Below are 20,431 nucleotides of genomic sequence, written 5' to 3'. Positions count from 1 at the left end.
AAATTAGTTTCAAAGCAGTTTCAAAAATATATAAAAAAAAATTGTTTAGGTCCAGAACGTTGCAAAAATAAAATGAATTACTTTACTTACTAAACTACTGATTATAGGTCCACGATACTTAAAATATGATGTATGTCATTAATAACAAGGCATACATTTGATATAGAAAGAAATAACTCATTTACGTATAAAATTTTTGAAACTCACTAAGTTTCCACTTCAACACATATTTTCTTGATCCTAGCATAAAAAATAAAAAACCCAACAACAAAGTTTTTTTTTTTTAATCTGAAGAAAAAATTTATTGTTAAGATCTAACTATCAATCGTAGAGATGGCCAAAATCATCATGATGATAATTAAAGACAAAGACATCAATGATAGAGATTGAAGACCAAAGCCATTGACAATGAAGATTTAGTGAAAATTTATAGTGATTAGAAATAGTTATAATTTGTACTCTATAAATATAAAATTTGTATGTTATAATAAGGATTGAAACATGTAACATTATTTCTTCTATAACATATAAATATATAACACTTAAGTGCCCAGGACACTCATAAGTCCACTCGGCATTTAATGATTGATGGGTTAAGACATTATTTTTAACCAATATTTCTTCTCCAAACCTTACTTTTTTCAATCTCCATTTCTTCTAAAAATTCTGCTATTTCAATCCTTACTTCTGATTATTATGAAAATTACTATCAAAATTATAATCGAAATTTCTATTAGAACTATTATCAAAATACTATTAGAATTATCATTGGAATTAATATTATTGAAACTCATCATTCTTTTGTTTATAATTTATTTCAATAATTAATCTTTAATACTGAGTAGAAGTTTAACATAGATCCAAGGCGAAGGACCTACCAAGAGGATAAAAGGCTTCCAAATGAAAAATTGTCTCATTTCTCAAATATACCTATGGGATTATGTTTGTTAACAAAAACACACAAATTTCACGGTTAATAACATTATAAATTATAATCATTAATGAACAAAGAATAAGCTAATTCGAAGACCAAATGCTGTTTAGATTTTCAATAATAACAACATAGTATCATTTTTTTTATTCTAGTAAACAAAAGTTAAATGCTTTAAAGCAGAGAAGGTTTCTTCAATCCAAAATACGCCAAAGCTGTAGAAGAAGTCACAACAGCCACTTATCTAACAATTTATACAAAATGACAATTCAATCATTCATAATTTACCTTCATCTTTCCTAATAAATTTCATCCGTCTGTACAAGAAAACCAGAACCAACACCCCCCAATGTATCACAATAAATAAATAACTAGAGGAACTATTTGTAATTGTAGAGCTTGTGTTCTAGCTGCAAGTCTGGTTTCCACCACTGGTGAATCCCATGTGCTTCTTTGAAATCACGCGAAGGAGTAACATTAACTGTCAGAGAAGCTGAAGGAATGAGGTGAAGGGGTTCAGATTCCTTCCCAAATGCACTCATCAGTAGGCCACCAAGTGAATTTTGAGTTGCTAACCTTTCAATGACACCTGCTCCAATCTCATCCATTTTTCTTCTATGTTCAAAGTAACCAATATACTCTGAGCAGATATGGTCAGATGGATTCACAAACAAACCTGGGACCCAGGCAGCCAAAGCAGCAAATGGATCAGCAGATAAATCCTTCGGCTGCTTGGCTTGCATAGCAATGGTGAGTCCAGCTGTTATAACGCTGCCCGCAAATCGAATCCCATGTTTCACCCTCTCATCCTTAATTCTTTCAATTGGAGCAGATACAAATGGTGGGTTGAAAAGAAAAGATTCAATAAACATACCATTCTTGGCCATGGTTTTCCCAGTGAGCATTGCCATCGCTGATCCTAGAGAGTGTCCAGCCAACCAAACATTTGAATCACCTACAGTTGCTACTGTGTTTCGAACAGCTTGAATAGCTATTTCAGAGCGGGAAGTTTGATGAAGCCCTTGCTTGATAAAGTGGATATCCAGCTCAATATCACGAGAAACTGAGTCTGATTTGGTTAGAGTCCCTCTAAAGGCAATCACATAACGTGGACTTCTATATAAAGTGTCATTATACTGAGATGAAGGAGGCCTGAACTCATATATTGCACCAAAGATGGAGTAATCGACATCATCTACTAGGGGACGGAGCAGCTGAAAGTGAAAGAATGTCCACCAAGGTGGTGCAAGAGCATTTTTTCCTTCACGTTTTTCTTGTCTGTCCCTTTCTAGAATGTAAACACCTTGGACCAAACTAGCAGCAACTGACATTCGATGATATGCATTGTCCCTGAAATAGATGGTATACTATTTTGTATAAGCCAAATTCTTCCAATAGGGGGGCAAAAAACACATATACTCCTCCTATACAACTATTAGAATTCTAAAGAATTTCCACTATCGAAGCTCTATGCAAAAAGAATATCCTCTATGTATTAGGCTTTAGATAAACAGAGTACTTGGTAAAAAAAAAAGTGCAGTCTGAAGAAGAAAAATAGGTCTTGAAGGACACATACATATCCTCTCTCGAAATAGGATTCGATGCATTTATGCATTCAGGTCAAGATTGGACTGTTCAAATTTAGGATGCATATTTAATATTTTTAGTCTGATTTATGAGATAAAATGTGATTCGTATTATCTTACTCCAACCATTACAATTAGCTAACTGCGTGAATGTGTTAAATTTCAACCAGCAAAGAATCGAAGTTCACATATTCCCTGATGTCTAGATGAGAACACAAGGGTTATACGCACATGAAGGTTTTAAATTACGGTCCACAGCCACGATTTCAGTCACAACAGTCAAGGCTTTTTTGTGTTCTACATAACCGCAATTGATGTTGCATCAACAAGGAACACAAAAAACCGCAATCAATCGTGACCGCAATTTAAAACCTTTGGTGTGATATTAGTTTCACCATATTTCCCTGAACATAGACCGTTATGTATACAATCACGCAACTGATACTCACATCAGAAATCAGACATGGTGAAGAAGAAACAATCTAATCTAAAAGTACACAAATACCCCAAAAAAAAAATTAAAGTGGAAGATAGATTTAATAGATCTTACCATAAGGCATAAGTTAGATGCAAAGGTCCTGAGAGGTCAAAACTTTCCCTCTCAGATTCCATGGCTTCCTTCTAATGGTGACTGCGAAAAAGGAGAGAAAATGGATCGGTACTCAGCATCTGTCAGCAACTGAAAAGCAATTAATTGGCCTGCATAAAGATACTCAATCAAATCAAATTCATGGCAGGTTTGACAATATGAGTTTAATTTTGAAGAAGAAAAAGCAGTTCAATTTCACATGAATATTGTGGTGCATTCCACACTGGAGATTCTAGATTTGAAAATCACATAGCATTTGTAGAAGGAAGGATAGGAGGAAGCATATTCGCATCGCAGCATAGAAAATGGAAATGGGAAAAAGGGATTGTTATATGTTAACGTTAGAATCACGATGCGTATCCGAGTCCGAGGATCTCCGCTTCAACCGCAACGCAACTTTGTGTTAAATAGTCAGTTCACGTCGTAGGGTCCAGTGAATCTCCTTAAGTTAGATTAATGCTTTTTTTTACAGCTAAAATAAACCATGCAAAAATTTGAGAAATGAAAAAAAAAAACATTAACTTAAGTAAAAAAATATTAAGAAATTCTTATAATATACTTAAATATCTTTTTCTCCTATTAAATAAACTTTTGTATTTTAATATTCTTTAAATTTTTTTGTTTTATTTTAATCTTTTAAAGATTTATTTATTTTTATTTTGGTCAAGTAATAATATTAATATTGATAATATAATAAGATCGATGATTCATTGACTTGTTATGTAGAATGACTCTTTTAAAATAAAAAAAGTCAATAAATTATTGTTATTATATAAAAAAATAACTATTTTATGAGGACCATGATATTATTAAGTCATACCTTAATAAAATAAATAAATAAAGTATAAAATTAGAAACTAATGTTCTCGTAAACATCACTTGAAGCAACATACAAAAGAATATTATAATCATCTAAAAATTATTCTTTGCCAAATACTATTAATAAAATCAAATAAAATTTTCGGTTAATAAAAAGATTAAAAATTAGATGAAAGTGCTTGTTAAATATAATTTAAGAATAACTAAAAAAAGGTTTTTTTTAATATTATCAACTCAATTAACTAATTTTTATAGTTATCATAAATTATTTAATTGGTTTTATAAAAAGAATTGAACGAGATAGTATACTTTCTAAAATATTATATTAACTTTATCGACAAATATTGATTATTAATTATTAATTTTTTTAATAGAAGAAATTAAACCCACAACCTCTCATCCCCTCCCTTCTCCCTTCACCATCAACCTTATAACTCCTTGAAATTTTTTCAGATTGCACATAATATCTCAGTTTTTTATTTATGCATTTTTTTAATTGTTTGAAAAATATTAAACTAGCTCTTTATATAACCCAAAAATGTATAAAGATTATTCTCATTGTGAACGCATCAGAATCTCATACAAATAAAAATGGGCAGTGGAGATTTGGAAGGTCTGAAAAATGAAATATACGGGGACACTCAATTGTATAACCCAAAAAATCATTTTTTTCCCTTTTCAGAATCGTCTCATCTATTTAAGATGACAATACAAGTGGATAAGATGACAACAAAAAATGAGTATGAATAATGAACTGGAAATAGGGAAACAATGAATAATGACACTGCTGGCTCTCGTATAAACGTGATCTGACATACATATATCTACTTAGACCAAGCAACTGCATCTATTTCAGCTTGTGCACTCCGGTATAACTCTAGTCTCTTTGCGAGCGCACTACGTCGTTCCATAATTGCAGGATCCTCATTCAATAACGATGACAGACGCTTGGTCTGCAAAGAGGATTTATGCAGACAGTCAACACTTAATTTTTTGTATTAATAAACATATATTATTTGATCACATGTGAATGATTAAAGATTAAAAGATAAATACACATGACTTTTTAAGGAAGAATAAATATGATGATCATTCAAATTAGATCTTATTTGAATGATCAAAATTAAAAGAAAAATATACAGTAAAACTTTGGAAAGGAGGACTTATTCTTACCTCCATTTTGCCTAGCTCGGTAAAAAAGTGATCAAGTAGACTTCGTTTTGCCTCCCGCACTTGACAATAGACGATGGACTTGGGAATTGAATTCCGCAGTGTAGCACAGACCATATTGACATATGACAAAATTGTGGTTCCTGTTTATACAGAGTGAATGTGAACGTCTGTATTTCAATGCATTTCGAACATATTGATGGACATCATACCATATCAAACTATGAGAATAAAGCTGTAATATGACAAGTTTGAGACTAAGAATAGTAAGACTTACCAATTCGCCTTAGATATGAATCATTATATCTATCAAAAATTGAATGTGTGGGATTGCCACCCTTATCAACATCTTGAGGAAGCTTCCGAAAGAAATCAACAGTCAGATAGCCACACTCCATATCAACTAGCTGCAGTGTTGCTCTTTTGCTTTCATCCCTCATTCTTTCTAGTGAATCAACAGCAGCAGCCCCAACCTCAACCCGGAGACCAGGATACTGCTTCAAGTCCTGTAAATCAGCCAAACTATGTAAACGGGGAAAATTGTGAACCCTATAGAACTTAATGGAAAGAAAAAATTAAAAATCATGTATAAGTAAAGTAAAAGTCGGTAAAATTCCAAACCATCTTAGTTTAATCATAGATAATACAAAATCACGAAGAGGTCAACGGTCATCAGTCCCACATTAAAGACTTATCACCATTTCTTTGGAAATTCCAAGATAGATGCATTAGCATTCACAAAACCCATACAAAATTCATCTAATAAGGAAAGGCAGGTTCATTGTTATGGAAAAGCTAAAACCATTTGAGAATTGGCAAAGAAAATACAGAGAGGGTTAGATATTAACGCACAACATCTCCAAGCATACATATCTTAATACTTGATCAAAGAAAGCCCCCAAAACAATGCCTGTTTTCAAATTCTAAAATTGAAGTTTTATCATATTGCTATACGATCATCTATACTACATGGTAGTAAATGTTGGGATTTTAAATGGACAATATGGAAAAAAAAAGTGGTAGTAGAAATAGTATGCTAAGAGACAATAGCATTATCTTAAGAAAGAAATTGGAGGAAATTATTAAAAGAATCCCACGATGAATAGTATCTTTCATATTTGGTTTTTAAATGAACTCAATGGCATTGTCTGATCCATATTAAAAGAAATTATTAAACAATCCCATGATGGATAGTATCTTTCAATTTTGGTTTTTAAATGAACTCAATGGCATTGTCTGATCCATATAGGCAACCTCACCTACTGGGATAATGTTGTTATTGTTGTTGTTGTAAATGATATTAAAAACTGCACTTTGTCACTAGACTATGAAGCACGAAAACTTACCAAACACAACTACAGCAACAATAAATACAACAGAAAAACTAAATAAGTACTGCTGGGAACATACCAAAGTTTCACAATAGCTTTGTGAACATCAAATACAGCATAAAGATATACAATAGGAACATGAAATAAGTACTGCCCGGAACATACCAAAGTCTCACTGATAGCTTTGTGAACCAAGTCCTTTAACAGCGAGTGAACCTGGAAGCATTCAATTCAGAATGACACTTGAATGAGCATGAACAGTGAGATCAGCAAAATATTAATGCAGAAATACATAATACTTCAAAATATCAATTTTGAAAAATTCACCAGTTCACAAAATTTTTACTAGATTGAAGATGAGGATAAGATTTTTAATAATTTATCTGTCCAATAATGAGGCCAAGTTGTAAACTCAGAACTACAAGGAAAAGGAGTGTGCCCTATAATCAAGTATTTTATTTCACCACCTGCTTTCCATCACCATAATCACACTAGATCAGAGATCTCAATAACACTTTTTTTGTGGTACAAATAAATTTCCATTGAGTGACTATCAAAGGTTAAAATTTGATGATTCGAATATGAAAATCATACCGCATCAACAGCTGCCTCAGCAGGGCCCCTAATAGTTATTAGAGAAGATTCAATTAGACGACGATATCCTTGTTCTGGAGCTATAAGATGAGGCTGATACCCATCAGCTTCAGTAATAAGTTTCCTTATATTTTCCATTGAAAGCTGCTTATCAAACTGCAACCTTTTTAAAGCAGCGGGGAGCTGATTGTCAAAGACATTATAAATTTTATCACCTCCAGGCCGCCTGTAGGACATTGGCAAATTATTGAAATTAGTTTGAATCCAAAAATGAATGCAGTATGGAGATAACTTTGAAAAAGAAATTCCAAACTAGAATACAAAAATGTAGCACATACACGCCATCAAGATGGTCTTTAAATATTTGATCAAATGAGCGGCATATTTCCATGATTGCATACAACTTTCCCTGCATGTGATGGGCAATGTGTCATTAAAAAAATTCACTAAAACACCAAGCTAGAATCCCTGAAAATAGTATCATACTATCTTCCACCAGCACAGCTAGCATAAATGAGTTCATAAAAAATCAATGGACATATTGTGGGAATGGATATTCACAGACACATGCACAATGAACTTATTAAATAACCATGGATTTTAGAACTTAAAATTAATAGTTAAAAACTGGTAGAGCAAAGGAGAGAAAACTTACCCCAGCATCAGCTGCTACAGGCTTTCCTAAACGAGTTAGTTCAGCTTCAAGTTCAGCAATTGTTTTGTTAATTAGAGATTGAATGCCAGGAATTTTGGACTTGATTACTGTCTCCAAATGCTGAGATATAAAACAAGAGTTACATAAATACAAAAACAGTACATTTTAGTCAAAATGATGCTACAATTATTTTTTTATACCTTTGAGAGCATCTTCGCCAGATGCTCGGAACCCATTCTGTTCGCAAGGTGTTTATATTCAGGGGTACTATTGAAGTACTCACGTTCTCTACGCCTAGCAGCAATCATGTCAACATTCTTGTTTATGTCTTGTTGTGATCTATTCACAACACCAATCCAGGGAAACTTTAACCTATATGCTCTTCCTTCCAATATCTGAGCAAGAAAAATGTTATACACATCAGTATTCATCAAGTATTAAAATTTTTTTTGCTTCTTCTTAGAATGAAATATCTACCTCACTGCCTATTCATTGGGGTTGCCATAAATTTGAGAGGTGACTGAGAATTAATGAAACTATGCCCAAATTATGCAGTAGAAAGAATATTTTAACATGAAAAATCATGAGCCTTTTAGACACTTCATCCAACTCCTAATTAAATATGACACAATGACTAGAGTCCATTTAAATAAAATAATTCTGTTAAAATAATACACATGAATTCAGTTTCAATTGAAATCAAGCTCGTTATGTCAATTAAGGAAAAATGTCACAGTCAATTCTGGTGATTGATTGATAATTGGTATTCTCTCCCTTTTCATTTCATTATCCATTGTTCCAATAAACGAAGACCGATCTAGGGAAACAGGGAAACTAGTAGAGCAGCATTCAGGAGGGAGGTATCAAAATCTAATTTTTCATATTTCATAGATAATAACAGTAGAAATATAAAAGATCTTCATGAGCCTTTCTATATTTTTGAGCATCTTTGACCTTATAATGAATCATCACCATGCCATTTGTATTGGAATTATGTTTGACTTACATCAACAGCATCAGTACCCTTGTCCATAAGATCAATCTTTGTCAAAACTCCAATGGTCCTATCTCCTAAAAATTTGAAATCAATAAGCCAAAAATTAGAACACCAACAAATTTCTTTCTTTAAGCTGTTCACTTCAACTAAACGTTTTCAATAAATCAACAATGTAAACAATTAGAATCATGACGAGAATTTGGCTCCTCTACAGTTAGGGTGGCTCCACCAAAGCAAGTCAGTTCACTTCAAAGGACAACATGTAGTTATAACTTTTGTTTTTCTTAATTGAGAATGTGACAAATATATGCATATGTATAACAAACTATTAAATTGTTAAAATTTTGAAAGCTAATTTTCTAATTATCGGTTATGACTTCACTTTATCGTCTAAAGTGCACCCCTGACTTTAGAGGAGCTAAATCCTCATGTTCAAACTTACATTGTAAATGTATAACGCACTGAATCTCAATAAAGATTGAAAAACTTCATTAAGTGCATGCAACATGAAGAGTATTAAAAAATGATAGAGAAGGAAATATTAAAATTACCAGTAGGGTCCACTTCACGGGAAATTTTAATTGCATCAGATGTTGCAAGATCTTGATTGGCTGGTGAAATGGCCAAAATTATACAGTTCGGCTGCACATTAACATCAAATTCAATACACCACATTTTCTCACATGGAAATGGATTTTTTCAAAAATGTCTACTCTAAGGTTTTGTACAATCAAAAGGTCAGAAAAATGTAAACTAGGTTTTTGCACAATCAGTGAGCTTTCTAAGTTAAATTTTCCCCATATGCAAATTATGTTTGTAAAAATCAAAAATCAAAATTTGTTACAGGGAGGTAAATATCTATATGCTTGCTTGCAAAGTTTGTTCCTCAAAAATGTACTATTTCCAATTACAAGCTACAGCATTTGAACGAACCCTACCTTCTCAATGTAGGAGCGAACCATATCCTCAATGTCTTTCACAATACTATCCGGTTGACCCTCTATATTTTTGCAAAAAATCCGTTAGTATCTCATACATCATAAAATTTTAAGAACTCTCACCGTCTGTAACCACGGACAACAAAGACATGTCAATTAGATGCTTACCAACAGCTACTTTCGTAAGCCCAGGAAGATCAACGAGTGTCAAGTTAACAACTGCAAAAGTCCAAGAGGTCACCCGAAGTCAAACAAACAGATGTTACTAAGCATTGTTCCTGACAGATCTAAGATAAGAATGTAGGACGATAATAAAGAAAAACGAAATTCAAACGCACCATTGGGAGAGTATATACTAAGATGAATGGGAACAGTAGAAATTTGTTTGGTTCGTCCAGTCTCTCTATCAGTTTCGTCTTGAATCTCCTTCCTCACAGCAACTACACAAATTAGAGATTATCAATAAAAGACATACATAGAAATAAGCATTCAAATCGGTCATGCAAATCAAGCTTGGAGAGAGGAATATACAATAATACAATAATAATAATAATAATAATAATAATAATAATAATAATAAATAAAAAGAGGTTGAGACAGAGAGAACAGAAAAGTACCAAAATCGGTGAACCTCTTCCTCGGGAGGTGGAGGAACTCCGCGTACTCTCTGCTTCCCTCTTCAATCTTGTGAAGCTGCAACACGAGCGGTCGTCGCGTAACAATACCTGAAAAGCGATTCGCACGCGTAAGTTTCAAATCACAAGCATCGATTTAAGGAAAACAGAACGACGATGACCTGATCCACGAGGTAAGAAATCTTTGCCGACAACGCTCTCCAAGACGGAGGACTTTCCTGAGCTCTGAAAGTGAGAGAAACACGACGTTATGATTCGTTGGGAGATGAAAAGAGAATAGAGTAAGAGAGAGAGAGGGATCGGAGGTGTGACCTGGCCTCCGACGACGGCGATGGCGGGGAGAGAGTCCCATAGTGTGGGGAGTGCACTGTTTTCGCCGTGGTCACCTAAGGCGGTGCAAGCTCTCTGGATTTTGTTGACCAAAGAGATTAGATTCTCCATTTGAATTGGAGAGATCTGTTGGCTGGATCGGGTTCAGATGTAGCAGCGGCGATCTGTTAGTGCCAGATCGCCGGTGGCGGTTATGGAGAGAAGAGAGAGAGCTAAAGCGTTGTTGGTGTTTGGTGCAGTGTCTGTTGATTGTGGTTGAGGGGAAGGGGAAACGCGGAGTCTTTTGTATGTGGAATTTGGTTTGAATAGGGACCTGATGCCCACGGGATACTCGCTTTTACGGTCTTGTAATAATGCAATCTAAACGCATTTTACTGCTTAGTCGGTCGCTGTTTCCACATCTAGATTCTCCTTCTGCTCTCCTCTCTCTCATGGAATTTACTTTCTTACTATAAAAAATACTTTCTTCTTCTTATTATACCACTGAACATACTTTTTTCCTTTTCTCTAATTTTTCTTATTTCTTCTTTTTGTTGTAAAATTTGTTGTACAAACAACGTTTCTCTTGTCATAATAAAAGTCTATTTCTCACCTAATTTGATCTTACTATTTCTGTATAGATGTAAAAGAAGCATATATCAAGTAAAAGGAATGTTAATATGAAAGAGTGAAAAAAAAAAAAACTATATGTTGTGCATAAATCATTAGAACTAAAAGTTATTTAATGATAATGTGAATATTTAAAAAAAGTTACACAACTTTATTTTTTAATCTCAACCACTCATAATTTAATTTAAGTTTAATTATTCGTTTAACCCATGTAGTTATGCAAATTTTATTTTTTAATTCATACACTTAAAATTATTCATTTTAGTCCTTTTACGTATTAGTTTTAATGATAAAAATTAAGTCGCATAGTTTAACGTTAAATTCTTGAATATTAAATTAATAAAATATTTATAAATCCCAGTAAAACGTACATGAATATGTGCAAAGCAATAAGCATGTAATAATATTCATTCCAACAGCTAGAGATGAAATTGTAAGGAATTAATGAAGGGTTGAGATGTTTGCACTTTATCCTCTAAAAGTGCAAGTTGCACTTTCGAGTAGCCCATAAGGGGTTGGGTTTAATCCGGTTATTGGAAGGAACTTTGGTGGAGGGGGTGTTTTACATTAATCAGGTATTGTAATCTGTTGGATCACGGAGGCACTTCTTGTGCAAACTGTGGTGTTTTAAATAAAATGATTTTGCCTATCAAAAACATTCTCTACTTGTCATTTAAATTTGTTTCCATTACGATGCTAACTTGAAAGCAATTTTTGCAATTTTCCCACTATAATAACATCTCTATAATGCAAAAATCAGATTATTGTATTGGTCAATTGATGTTTGATTCTCCCCCAAACAATGATTAAGTGCTGGATCACGAAAAAATAAAACATTGCAAACTGATTGGAATGGTAATCAAGCACGACATGAGGGAAAAAAAGTTTCTTGTTGTACTTTTTTTTATAATTTTAATGATGTATTTTATTTTGTTAAAAATAATTATGTGGCATTTTTAATTAAATTGTAATGATCTAGACCGTTAATTATTATGAAGGGCTGAGATTTATGTATTTTATCCTCTAAAAGTGTAAAGTTGCACTTTATATGAACTTAATCTAGATGTATTCGTAACGTTTAAAGATTAATATATAGATAGATTAGAAAAGAAAAAAAATATTACTCATATTTTTAATGTATTTTTTTCTAAATTGTAATTTTGGTCTTGGTATACAATTTTACTCTTCACATGTTAGAAAATTCCTAATTTTAGGTCAATTGTGAATTTTACATATATTTTTTATTTCAACTAATGAAAATATTTTTTGATGTTACTTTAAACAAAGTTATTAGATATCAAAGGGGTTTAATTCAATTACTTGAGAATATGTGAGTGCTATAAGTCTACGGTATTGTGTTTAATTTATATGGATAAAAAAAACAAAATTATTAGATTTATTATTCAATTGCACAAAAATAAAAGTGTTATGAATTCTATTATGTTAGTTATTACATACAGTTGATGAGTTATCTCTAGGTATACAATTTTTATTTTATTTTTATGAAAATTATGGATATACATTGACCCATTGAATAATATTATAGCGTATAATTTATCTCAATTCCTCTCATCTATTAATTATTGCTTATGGTATAAGAACTTGAATGATCACGCATGACTCTGCCCCTAACAGGATTTTATATATTGTATCCCAAAATTGGATGAGGAAGGATGTGTTCGTTTTAATGTTAGCAAGTCTCAAACGCCTGTTCAATCCAATGTTACAGGATTTATGAATTAATTTAGTGTATATTTAGTTTGGTGTCGTAGAATTGTTTCTGAGTTTAGAATTCATTCTAAATATATTTTTATATTTTTGATATTATGTTGAAAAATAATTTAAAATTCATCATAAGTAGAATTGATTATGAGTTGAAATAATTTTTAATAATTTTTATATTAAATTTTACTCTTAACTTAATTTTATAATAAAATATTTAAATATAAATCATATCGAGTCAAAATTAATTTTACAAAATCAATTTTATTAATATTAATCCAAACACATATCTAAACATACATAAGAATGTGTGATGACTACAAACTAGCTCACTGAAAGCTATTTTACGTGGAGACAAGAAAAGGTTGTTGCAACAATCAAGGGTTACAAGTTGCATAAGCCTATGTCAGAAAATTTAGGCCAAAAAGGTTATCGAATGAAGAACATGAGCTAATTAGACAGCAAAACCTAGAGTAATTAAACTGGGAGCAGCAAGTGTCTTTGGCTTCTAGCATCAATGACACCGAGTCTTCACACAAAGAATGGTTGGAAGATACTTGAAACTTGAAAGTTGAAACTTACTCTACCTTATAGACGAAAACCAAAATCAAACTAAAATTGCAACTAAGAAGTGCCAAAAAGATGGGAGCAATGAATGATTACCAGCTAACAATCAAGAAAATCGTTGACAATGACACCTTAATTGCAATAGGTTTCCCAATTGATGAATTTGATTATGCTGAAGCCATTCTCGATGGATTAGCTAATGACTTAGTATCGTCTTTGGCCAAATTAATAGTAACACAACTGGGGTAAGAAAAGCTAAGTATGGTTTTGAAACATAATCATAATGACTTAGTATCCTCTTAGTCTAATTTAAATCCCCAAATTAATAGTAACACGACTGGTAACAAAATTGGTTTGGAAACATAATCATATTGACTAGTCTCAACTTAGTCTAATATCAATCATATTAATTAGTCTAACTATGGTTTCCAAACATAATCATATTGACTTAGTTTCATTCAGCTTAGTCTAATTTCAATCCAAATTCCAAAGCGCGTTGCATAAATTCTCCATGACTCATTCTTCGTATCACTTTCTAAGATGCCGTGATGTAAAACTTCGAGTTTCTGTTTCACCCTCCTAATTATGTACGTTACAGGATTAAATAAAGTAAAAATGCTTGTCCCTATTGGACAGAGGTCACCTTCTTGAACGGGTCACAGGCTGTAGGTGGCCAAGGTGCCCATTCAGCTCATAGTTGAAATACCAATAAAGCCCTTAACCCATATGTATATTGACCCTTTGAAAAATGATAATATAGTCTTTTGAACTTCAGTGCATGTAGATGTACACAAAAGAGAAACATCTAATTTGACAGTCAATCACTTGAAGCTCGACTAATTATACATTTCAAATCGTGACTAAATTTCCTCATTGGCTAATAAAATTTCCAAGGTAACTAACACCCTTTTACTTTTATTTTCTTTTTTGCATGCCCCGGTTGACACTTCAAACTTGTGCTAGACCAAACCAAACTATTACTATAAATTCACTCCTTTCCATTCTCTAACTGTATCTTCCCTCCTTTGTTCCTTGATAAACCTCAAAACTCATTCTTGTAAATCTTGTTAATTAAGAATGATTCGCACAATATTTGCTTGCTTTAATGGAAAAGTGTCACATAAAAAAGCAGAAGTAGAGCCACTGGAAGTCACAAAACCTGTTTACAGAGATGAGTTAACAAAAAAACAACCGCCAAGGAAGACAGTGAAGAAAACTGTCCGGTTTGCAGAATCAGAACCTACCATTTTGGGAGAAGATAGTGAAAAAGAGTTTGAGAAAACAAGGTGGGGTAGTGGTAATGAAGTGGGAGAAAAAGAAGGGATGAGAGTGAGGATTAAATTGACAAAGGAAGAAGCTGCACGGTTGCTATCAAAATGCAACAATGGAGGAATTCTCCAATTCAAGGATGTTGCTCATGAGCTTGTGCTGATCCCGGTTAACCGAGTTAGCGTTGCGCCCGATGCACAATGCTAACTTCTTCATTGGGATTTGCGATGAATGATTATTTATTGCAATCCTTCTCTTTTTCGTGTAATTATTACAATTTATTTTTGTAAAATAACATTCATATATATTATGAGAATTATATTCTTTTTCATGATATTAATTAATGTCTACCGAACGGAGCATAAACCCTCTCATATCATGGCTGCAGTGCAATTGCAAGGCTCGTTAAAAGTAACTTAAGCGTAATTGTTGCGTTAGGGGGTCGATTAAATTAGAATTTTAAAAGATTATTTTAGTATAAAAAAGTCTTTTAAAATTTAAAGATTACTTGTAAATATTATGGTTTATCAATTTTTTTTTATATGACAAGAATTTAAAAGATTTGAAAGAAATTTATAGATTATAAAATTTTATAAATTTTTAAAAATACATTTAAAATTATAAGAGTTAATGAAAAAAAAGAAAAAATGATAAAATTTAGATAAAAAATAGAGCTAATATAATTTTTTAAAATCTTTTAATAACTAAATTCATTTTAATTTTATGTTCTTTTATATTAATTCTTCTTGTAATAGTATTTGTTTAAATGGGGATAAAAGGGAATGGTGAGAGTGAAAAATTTTGTAAGAGGATTATGAATTATGTGGATAATGAAATTAAGGCAAATATTAATGTAAAAAACAAACGAAAAAGAAAGTAGAATAATCAATAAAAAGAATCTAACAAAAAAGAAAATTGATTAATCAATAGAAAAAAAATCTAATAAAATCTCAAGGATTTGATTGATATTTTTTGATAAATGAAATCCTATCAAAACTTTATATGTTTTTTAATACCAAAAGATTTTTCATAAGTTATAAAAAAAATCTTAATTGAATATTAGTCAATATAAAAAAATCTTAATTGAATATTAGTCAATTTTATTGTCTTTATTTAAAAATCTTAAAAATTCAAATTAAATATTATAAAATTTATTTATATCATTTAAAAATCTCAATTAAATACCATAACATTTTTTATAATTTTTTTTAAATCCTAATCTAATAGATCCTTTAAGATACTCTTGACTGTTGGGGAGTTTCCATAGCTCTCGCTGAATTAACATCTCGAGCTTAAACCTCATATATGATGAAAAAAAAAAGAAAAGGAATTGAAGGATTATGGCTTCCTCAACCGACGATAGTTAAAAAAAAAAAAAACAAAGAGAAAATAAAAGGAAAATCAAAACATATAATGCTATTTAAAACTTTATTATTGTGGATAATGCGGTAAGGTAAGATTATACCGGTTAGTCAAACTCTATGATGTGTAGTTTAAATTGAAGAACATGAGAGAATACCCCCATTCAATATCATGTGAGGTGGAACCTAAATAATCGTAAAAGTAAACTAAACCACTACTTGTTTACCACATTATTAGAATTCATAATAAATTAGGAAACGATTTTCCACCTTAGAATAGCTAAACAAAAACTTTAGGGACCTATTGGTTGACAGGGTTAAAAAGACCCCAAAAGAGAACATGTATGGCTATATTATCCAACAATAATCGACATCAATTGGAGGAATCTTCAGATCCACCATAGCCATAAGGGTTTTTCCTTGCCCAATTCCATTGATCTCGGCACATATCATCGATGCAATATTTAGTCCTGCACGACAATAAATTGGTGAGAAAAGAAAAAGAGAGAGGATATAACAATTAGAGAACCTCGCCCAACTTTATTTATTTTTATCAAAAGATGAAAATATTTCCATGTGTATTAGTTGCAAATTTGAAAAGACCGAAAAGAGTTTTGAATAGAAGTGAAAGTATTCAGTCATAAATGGTCAGTTCAGGCAGAGAACTGAGAGCCTTAAGTAGAGCTAAATCTCATGTCATGCAATTATACACTTTGAAGCAAATTAATACTTACTTCCATTTAAGTTCTCTTTCCGCTTTTTCTGTTGATGCATAAACAATTTCAGCATCACCAGGTCTCCGACCCGCCATTGCAAGTGGAATTTTCTGAGCATTAATAAATTGTACAAAGATTAAATTAGTCAGGTACCGAAGAATAGCATAAACGAGTTGGTTCAAAATGTTTTAGGTTTATTTATTTAAACAACTTAAACATGAAATTGAACAAATCCGTTGCGTAGGAAGGGAAGATGTTTGTTTTCTAAATTTTTTGTTCCCACTTTCATGTTGTGTCTACCAGTCAGAGGGACAAAACATGTAGTTGAGGTTCAAAAGAATCAAGAATGCACCGGGACATATTGCATGAAAATTGACAGTCCAAAAATTCTACTTTGTTTGAGCTTGATTCACATTTCTTCCATTTCATTGTATCTTATCAGAGCACAACTGATAAGAGAGATTTAGTATGTCAGAAGAATGGTTACACTGTCAAATTTGAAGTCCAGAATGAGATCCAAATTGCATTTCTATAAAAATGCCAAAAAATTGCAGCAGGGTTTATAATATAATGGATAGTAGATACAAGAACAGACATAAAGCTATAAGTCTGTTACCTTTCCAGAGGCCTGTTCAAAAGCGTTTACCATCTCCAAAACTGATGTTCCCTTTCCTGTTCCCAAGTTATAAACCTCACAACCTGCATATGCAAACAGTACAAAATTTTACCAAAGTAATATGATGACGACAACAAAACCTTATCACACTAGGTGATGAGGTCGGTTACATAAATCATACTTTGGGCCCGATAAAGACCAAAGTTTCAACAATATTATTTACTAAAGTAACACGACATAAAAATTTATCACTGTCTTGTAGAAATTAATCATTCAATTCACATTCACAATATTTGCTAATGTCAAGAGTTTACCAAAAGAACACAGTAAATTATTAGAAGAAAATAATAAATTTGGAATAAATACCTATTTTAGGATCATCCAGTTTACGCAACGCAGCAATATGCCCATCTGCTAAATCAAGAACATGAATGTAATCACGAACCTGAAAAAGAAAAAATCAGGATATTAATCAAGTGTTAGTTGTATCAGTTATGAAATGTGTTATTTAGTTATGTTGCTAAAAATGTTTATTAATTGTTAATCACATCTCTAATAAGCCCTATGAATAGAGTTCATATCATCAAATTAATGGGATATCGCTGTGGAAGTCTTATTTTGTTCTTATGATGATTTTTGGCCTCGTCAACTTAGGTCACTTGTATCTCTTCTCAATTTTCTAGTATGTATAGGGTGTGTGTGAGCATTGCATTAAATCTTTGAAGGTAAAAGTTCACTAAAGCAAGTAAAAAAAAAAGTGAGAACATACTCCAGTGCCGTCAGTTGTTTTATAATCGCTTCCAAAAACTGTCAATGCAGGGCGTCTGCCAACTGCCACTTGTTGAACAAAGGGCATGAGATTGTTTGGAATTCCAAGAGGATCCTCACCAATATAACCACTGGGATGTGCACCAACTGGGTTGAAGTATCTCAATAGTATAACTGTCCAATCTGAATCTGCACGGTGGATATCGCGACAAATTTCTTCGATGAAAAGCTGAAAAGAGAAAAACTCTCATCAGATATCATTGTTCAGTACTGTTCAACAAATTATTATAATTATGAAATTAAAATCAAAACCTTGGTTCGTCCATATGGGTTTGTTGCTGACAAAGGGAACTCTTCGGTACATGGGACCTCCTTTGGCCACCCATATACAGTTGCTGAAGATGAGAACACAAGCTGAAATCATTCAAGAAATATAAAATCAGTTAAATAATCAGATTGCGTAACCAATTCCACAAGACACTTCAAAATAGCAGGGGATAGGAGAGTAAAAGGTCTACACTTCATCTTAACATGTAGCTTCTATTTAATTTTTTTAAAACAAACGGTTGACATTATAACCCATTAAGGACCCTGATTCCGGTCTCTCAAATTGAAAGACTATGAAAGTGTGACATACTCGTAATACTTGTTCATGCAAGTCAAAACTTTTTTTTTATTTTATTATTTTTTGAAAATGAATATACCTTCTTGCATCCGTGGGCAGCCATGACTTCAAATAGAACGATTGTCCCTATCAAATTGTTGTCAAAGTAGAGCAGTGGTTTCTTCACGCTTTCACCCACTGCTTTAAGCCCAGCAAAATGTATGACGGCATCAAACCTGCAGGAAAAAAGACAGAGTTACAACTTACAAACTAGTACAAGAAAACAAGACGCACCGACAAAGAAAAGAACAATACTTTTTTCTTTGTTTTTTCAATTATTATAAAAAATTTCTGCCTAATCCTTACTTTACGGTTGAAAATATTTTCTCGAGGGCAGCTCTGTCCCGCAAGTCAAGCTGCAGCAAGAAAAATATAATGAAGAGTTAATCATCACCACAATAAAGTGATTGTAGCTAAAGTGCAGTACTTGTATAAATAATCTAAACCAGAGTCCGCAACTAAACAGAACAGAAGCATCAATTGGACTTGAGAAGGAGAAAAAAAAAACATACAAATACAATTCTAATTGGAAACGAAACTAGACATCATGGAAAGCAACTAAACAATATTGGATTTGGATCTTAAACTCACATCACATCAAAAAGTACATTATGTACTTGTCGGGTTAATTGTGAAACCGGCAGAGCTTCATATGATTATGAAACACACATGATTCGAACCTGTCACCGTCTGTTTAAAAACTATGGAATAAAGCGAAGCGCAACACTTTTGCTGCTTTTACCTGTCGGTGGGGCCCACCACAATTTACAAGGCGGAATAAGCCCCGTAAAATATAGTATTACTACACAAATCCGAAGCACCGAAAATCGAAAAAACAGTTCTTAAACCCAAATCAAACAATAAAAAAACACAAAATCAACCAATTTTGAGGGCCGTGCAACCAATCAAAAACAAAGTTTTTCTTGATTATTTTTTATGAGAAAACGGTTGAAGCGGCAAACCTTGCAAAAGGAAAGGTTATTTGCTAATTCTCCGGCGAGTTCCTTGACTCTGTTGATGGCGGTTTCGGAAGAATTGTCGAAGTTGTCGACGGCGAAGACATGGTAACCGCCGAAGAGAAGCTGAAGGATGGTGTGGCTACCGATGTAACCGGCTCCGCCAGTAACCAGAATCAATGGGGCAGGCATAGTTGGAAGAAGCGTTTCACGAGAAAGAAAAAAACGGAGGAAGACGATATAAGCGAGTGAATGCGTAAACGTAAACGTAAACTGAAAAGAGAAAAAGAAGGGTGTTGTTATATAAGAGTTTGTTACGCGCAGGACGTTTTCGGAGAAGACGAGATTTCTGTGACTGACACGTTCATAATCAAGTCCTAACTTACTACTTTGGTTTATATAGCGGAAAATATCACGTTATAATCTTTTATTTAGAATATTTTTATTTTATTTTCTTCTTCCAGGTCATCCACGTGGAATTCCAATGTGTGTTTGGTTCGGATTTTGTCTTTTGTTTTTCCTATTCTTTCCACAGCAGTCATTACGATTTACGATTGTCTAATGATTTTCTACTTCTTTTTTGTGAGTTTGATTCTTTCTTTTGTAGG

General features: G+C 32.6%; 3 protein-coding genes across 3 annotated transcripts; all 3 read right to left on the bottom strand.

The window, feature by feature from the left end:
* Positions 1-1,207: 1,207 nt before the first annotated feature.
* Positions 1,208-3,526, bottom strand: LOC100812620 (GDSL esterase/lipase At4g10955). Its single transcript, XM_006584701.4, has 3 exons — positions 3,306-3,526; positions 3,068-3,216; positions 1,208-2,281 (listed from the first exon to the last, which is right to left on the bottom strand). The coding sequence occupies exons 2-3, from the start codon at positions 3,127-3,129 to the stop codon at positions 1,312-1,314; spliced, it is 1,032 nt and encodes a 343-aa protein (XP_006584764.1). The 5' UTR covers positions 3,130-3,216; positions 3,306-3,526; the 3' UTR covers positions 1,208-1,311.
* A 1,048-nt stretch (positions 3,527-4,574) lies between these two features.
* LOC100037461 (SDL5A) lies at positions 4,575-10,812 on the bottom strand. Its single transcript, NM_001249253.1, is given in 16 exon segments — positions 4,575-4,878; positions 5,099-5,238; positions 5,373-5,601; positions 6,592-6,642; positions 7,021-7,246; positions 7,359-7,429; positions 7,676-7,795; positions 7,876-8,070; positions 8,682-8,746; positions 9,224-9,314; positions 9,611-9,672; positions 9,779-9,829; positions 9,949-10,050; positions 10,228-10,335; positions 10,407-10,470; positions 10,558-10,812. Coding segments are annotated over 16 exon segments (1,833 nt in total). The 5' UTR covers positions 10,687-10,812; the 3' UTR covers positions 4,575-4,749.
* Positions 10,813-16,210: 5,398 nt separating this feature from the next.
* LOC100809394 (UDP-glucose 4-epimerase GEPI48) lies at positions 16,211-20,204 on the bottom strand. The gene is made up of 9 exons (XM_003530347.5): positions 19,830-20,204; positions 19,174-19,223; positions 18,908-19,043; positions 18,516-18,617; positions 18,205-18,432; positions 17,802-17,880; positions 17,436-17,518; positions 16,838-16,929; positions 16,211-16,573 (listed from the first exon to the last, which is right to left on the bottom strand). The coding sequence occupies exons 1-9, from the start codon at positions 20,013-20,015 to the stop codon at positions 16,477-16,479; spliced, it is 1,053 nt and encodes a 350-aa protein (XP_003530395.1). The 5' UTR covers positions 20,016-20,204; the 3' UTR covers positions 16,211-16,476.
* Between the last annotated feature and the right edge of the window lie 227 nt (positions 20,205-20,431).

The sequence above is a fragment of the Glycine max genome, chromosome 8, assembly GCF_000004515.6.
Source record: "Glycine max cultivar Williams 82 chromosome 8, Glycine_max_v4.0, whole genome shotgun sequence".
NCBI lineage: Eukaryota > Viridiplantae > Streptophyta > Magnoliopsida > Fabales > Fabaceae > Glycine > Glycine max.
Note: the sequence above shows the minus strand (reverse complement) of the source record. Positions and strands in the feature narration are given on the sequence as shown.

Excerpts from the sequence above, each read along its gene's own strand:
- LOC100812620 (XM_006584701.4), bottom strand. The coding sequence starts at position 3,129 with ATGGAATCTGAGAGGGAAAGTTTTGACCTCTCAGGACCTTTGCATCTA. Across the intron at positions 2,282-3,067 it reads CATCTAACTTATGCCTTATG|GGACAATGCATATCATCGAA; the intron begins GTAAGATCTATT and ends CATCTATTTCAG.
- LOC100809394 (XM_003530347.5), bottom strand. The coding sequence starts at position 20,015 with ATGCCTGCCCCATTGATTCTGGTTACTGGCGGAGCCGGTTACATCGGT. Across the intron at positions 19,224-19,829 it reads ATAACCTTTCCTTTTGCAAG|CTTGACTTGCGGGACAGAGC; the intron begins GTTTGCCGCTTC and ends TTCTTGCTGCAG. Across the intron at positions 18,618-18,907 it reads CTGCCCACGGATGCAAGAAG|CTTGTGTTCTCATCTTCAGC; the intron begins GTATATTCATTT and ends GAATGATTTCAG.